The sequence below is a fragment of the Montipora foliosa genome, chromosome 11 (assembly GCF_036669935.1).
Source record: "Montipora foliosa isolate CH-2021 chromosome 11, ASM3666993v2, whole genome shotgun sequence".
Classification (NCBI taxonomy): Eukaryota; Metazoa; Cnidaria; class Anthozoa; order Scleractinia; family Acroporidae; genus Montipora; species Montipora foliosa.
Window position 1 is genome coordinate 1,651,794 of NC_090879.1, and position 4,872 is coordinate 1,656,665.

At 37.0% G+C, this 4,872-nt stretch overlaps 1 protein-coding gene across 1 annotated transcript in view; it reads right to left on the minus strand.

Moving 5' to 3' along the window:
• Positions 1-1,219, minus strand: part of LOC137975660 (uncharacterized) — a 7,173-nt gene extending 5,954 nt beyond the window's left edge. The window contains exons 1-2 of the mRNA XM_068822812.1: positions 1,172-1,219; positions 5-52 (exon numbers count right to left, since the gene is read on the minus strand). Of these exons, the coding sequence (XP_068678913.1) occupies positions 5-52; positions 1,172-1,219 (96 nt within the window). The remainder of the gene's footprint in view (positions 1-4; positions 53-1,171) is intronic.
• Between the last annotated feature and the right edge of the window lie 3,653 nt (positions 1,220-4,872).

Below are 4,872 nucleotides of genomic sequence, written 5' to 3' on the forward strand. Positions count from 1 at the left end.
TTACCTGTGGCCTGCTTGCTGTTTTTCTTTCTTTCTTTCTTGTTTCTTTGTTCTACAAGATATGAAAAAAAAATACTTTGAATTTTTTTGTTTGTTTACTCGGTGTCAAATGCAGAAAAATATGCATTAATGTTATGCAGAAATGCAATACGCCCATCAAGCAACTTCCCGCCAAAAATACGCGGGTTCCAGCAAATGCAAATCTCCCGCCAAAAAAACGTGGTCCAGCAGTGCGACATTTCGCTTACTGACTTACATGAGGAGTTGAACGAACGGAAGAACGATCGTACGATGACTTCATAACCAAAACCAAAATTTCTAAAATCGATGGGTTACCAACCTATTTTAGCATTTTGAACCAAAAGGTCTGAACTCTGCATTAACGTCTAGACTTCCGAGATCACATTTTATTGAATTAACAACCGCTGTATTTCGGACTAGCTGTATTTTTTGGACTAGCTGTGACAAGGAGAATCTAGGTCGTGTATTGAAGTTGCAAAAACGAGCGGCCAGGGTAATTTCTGATGCTGACAATCAGGCGTCTAGTGTCAAGCTGTTCAATAGACTTCAGTGGCTTCCTTTTTATGAGGAATCGAAATAGCTAAATGCTGTGTTGCGTAAAAACGTATCAAGGGTGAAGTACCCTTATATACTGAAGGCTCTTTAATACTCAATAGTCAGCGACACAATCGTTCTACAAGATATATTAACACTAATTTTATTTGTCCAAGATTTCATCGTGTGACTGAAGGAGGTAGATCATTCGCAGTTACTACTTGTCAACTGTGGAACAGCTTAAGTCTATAACTCAGGGATTCTGTATCATTAGAGTCTTTTAAGAACAATTTTAGAAACAATCTTTTTTTATCTACAACGGAAACTTCACCATTTTATAGTTTAACATTTGATTCATTATTGGCTCTCAAGCCATGTTTTATTTTTATTTACAATTCGTCTTCTTATCAGATGGATATTCTTAGTTTTATTGATAGTCATGTTAGAATTTAATGTACATTGTATTTTTAGCTTTCACATTTCTATGTACACTTTCTATTATAAGAATATTTAGATAGAGGGCCACAAGTTCATTAGTTACCTCAACTATTCCGTGCCAGCTTCTTTAAATAACGTGTAAATAAAATAAAATAAATAAACAATACCCCTAGCAGACCTTACTGCCTCTCACTTCAATAGCGATACTTTTCGTGACGTCATCCATTGTTATTAGTATGCCAACCAGAACCTAATTAGCTGTTGAAACAATGACTTCTTTTGTTCCGTGGTTTGCATTTGAATATCAAAAGAATGTGACGTCAAAACAAAAAATATCGCTATCTCTTATCAGGAATAGTAGGCGTAATATACAGAACCTGAACTTGCCCTCCCCCAAAGGGTCCCAAAGAAATGAGCTCACGTAAACATGCCTGTTTGTCGATATTTCAACGTTTTTCTTATTTGTTTTCTTTGAATTTCATTCGCACAAATCCTGTAGCTTTTGTCATGAACAGACCAGTAGCTGGGACCAATTTATCGTTTCACCAGTCAAGGCACAAAGTGAAAGAAAAACGAAGCGTTCGGCGAGAACCACGGTGGTTGTACGGAAGCGTTATAGACTAAATGATAAATGATGAATAATTTTATGAATTATTTGCAATTCAAATAGAATATCAACATAACCTCTGGTAACCAATATTTCGACATATTAAAATTCAGTCCTAAACAAAAGGCATCATCTCGAGGCTCTGGGTAATAAACTCATACAAATCGTTATTTTTAGTCCCCCAGAGCCTCGAGATGATGCCTTTTGTTTAGGACTGAATTTTAATATATCGAAATTAGTCTGTTGTATAAATATTTTTAGCATAACTTGCTTAGTGCTTGCATTTGTTTTGACTTGCAAAAAGTGAATGTAACTGCACTTCTCTCACGATCTTTTATTTTCATTTTTTCGAAAAACCCCCTAGTCGAAAAGGCCCAAAATTATTTCATTAAGTTCGGAACGGTGTTGCCTCCTGTTGCCATGCCATAAATGGTTATTTATTCAGTGTACATAATAATTAAAGACTTTAACTATACCTATTTTTTTCCTTTTTTAATATTTGTCTGGTCAATAATTAAGGGAAACTTTTCTGACGTCTTTGTTTACATTTTGTTGCATTAGCATGTGAGTTTGTTCACAGAAGGCATCCTGTTATTTACAAATTGACTTCCGGCAAAAGGTAAAAGAACTTGTTAAAGTTAGTTAAATCTCCCAATTTTCAGCCCTTTAGCTTTGATAACGAGCCAGTCATTAGCCATCAAAATATGATAAATTATTTGGTGGCAAAGGCGTTAATCTTCCCATTCATTCTTTGCAAAATTTCGAATTTTTTTCGAAGCATCATTGCTCAGAGATTATATCTGGTATATCGGGTTCAGATTTTCTGAGATAGCTCATTGATTATGCGATGCACTTTTCAATAGGCCATTTCCGAGTTCATGTCTACCTCCTCTTCAAAGCGAGTCTAAGTGCGAAGGTTTTGTGGTTGTAATTAGTTCTACTTTACATAAGAATGAAAACTAATTTTCATAACAAAACTTCGCACTTAGCCTCGCTTTGAAGAGGAGCCAGGCAAGAACTCGGAAATGGCCTGTTTTGAGTACTTTAGAGTATTCTGGGCTGATTGATCAGAAAACGTTAGCCCTGTGCTAATGAGGCAAAAATGTAAACAATAATTTCTCTATAATGAAGCTAGAAAGTGTGCAAAGGAGGGCTCTGTCATGTATTTTTCTCAGGGTGCATTACTCAGACGCCCTTCAGCTTGCAGGGCTGGAGCCCATTCGGGCCCACCAGGAGAGCTTATATATTAACAGAACAGCTATTTCAATCTATTATAAGTAGTCCTTAATTCTTAAAAGATTTTTAGCCTCCAACCAGCTCCCTGAAGTAATAGTCCGTACGAGTTAAGAAAGCAGAGGGGGTTGGCTCAGCCCAGTGTTAATTAAGACCCTAAGATTTGGAAAATCTTTAATATTAAGAGCTCGAAAGAATAATTTCATTCACTAAAAAAACTTTTAAGCAGATAAAAATACATTGTAATTGTAGTCGCATATTTGATTTTATTGTAAAGAGGCACAATTCAGTTTTTACTGTATTGTTTCTTCCTCACCCCATTAAAACGTAATCTCCTTTATAAAACATATATGTTATTCTCCTTTGGGGTTTAAATAGAAACAGGGTTTAACTCAATTCAGACTACTCTTCGCCCAACCCTTTAATTCTTTCGTTGGAAACAGGTATTTTGCAGATATACTTTAGGAAATAGCCCTCACCACTAGAAATTTCATTTTTGGCAGGTTTGACATAAGTGAATAGTGCTTAGAATCAATTGGGAAGAAAATGGTGCATTGGACGAGTGCAAAAAGAAAGAGCGACTCTAGTCGAGCAGGGGAGTAATAATTTAGTTCTGTGAGCATACAAAGATAAAGTTAAAAATCCTTTTCTACGAGGGTAACACGTGACAGTGAACTAGAGTTGTTGATAAAGTTGTGGTCCTCAGTCCTCGTTTCTCTGAAAAAAAAATCGGAAAGACCTTTCCGCTCGTCTAAAAAGTTGGTCTGGATTTCTAAAACCGTTTTCAAGACAGGAAAAAGTGAATTAATTGCCATATTTTTATGCCTTGGACTCAAACCCGTTTAAGCTTTGTTGTCATTTAGATCGATGGGGGAGCCTGCATGTTACGTAGTCAAATGCGCATGCGTAAAATGAACATTACCGGAGTGAGGCTAAAACACCACACTAGTAAAGACCTTTTGTGTTTGTAAACTAGACGAAAGACCATTTTAAATGGAATGGCTTGACTGCACACATATTAAACATATTAAACAGAATGAATAATCCCACAATTGAGCGACAATCAACACGTGACACTATAAATAGGTCAACTAAACAAGACTAAGGACGGGTTGGGTGAAAGCTCGCTTAAGGGGCCACATACGAGGAACTCACGTTCCTGCCAATGCCCCTGGGAAGGTCTGAGACAAAGGCCCTAGCATTTCTAGATGGATATTCTCTGAAAAGGGAAGTGGCTCACCAGAAACAGGCTTGATGAGTCACAATAGGCAGACGACTCTATACTGCCTCGTCGGTGTGGAGGATGCCAGTGACTGTGTCATAGTTGGAAAGGTTCCACGGCCAGCTTAGTCAGTTCAATTAGCGAGGTAGCGCTCTCAGTGCTATAACTCAATTCAGACTACTCTTCGCCCAACCCTTTACTTTAGGAAATAGCCCTCACCACTAGAAATTTCATTTTTGGCAGGTTTGACATAAGTGAATAGTGCTTAGAATCAACTGGGAAGAAAAATGGTGCATTGGGCGAGTGCAAAAAGAAAACATAACTGAAGTGTGGCTTAAGCAACGCACTAGTAAAGACCTTTTGTGTTTGTCAACTATGTAAAACGCATTTCAAATTAAATGGCTCGACTGCACATAAATAAAGCTTCATATTAAAGAGAATAAATAATCCCATAATTGAGCAACAATCAACATGTGACACTATAAATAGGTCAGCTGAACAAGAAAATGGACGGGTTGGGCGAAAGCTCGTTTAAGCGGCCCTTTCAAACATGAATACAATAATTTTACAAATCGCGAAACATTAAGACTTTTAAAACCAACCGAGTCTGAAGCGTGTCAATTAACTATTTACAATTTTAAGCCTCATTTGCCTCGTTCCTTGTCAATATAAATTTAAAATAATTCAATTTGGGAGGTGTTTCTATTCACATCTTAATTTCAACTTCAAGAGTGGACAGATTTATACAGTAGGACAGGCTCTGAGTTTGAATGTGAATGGATAACTTTGCTCAGATAAGACTGCTGACAAGGTCTGT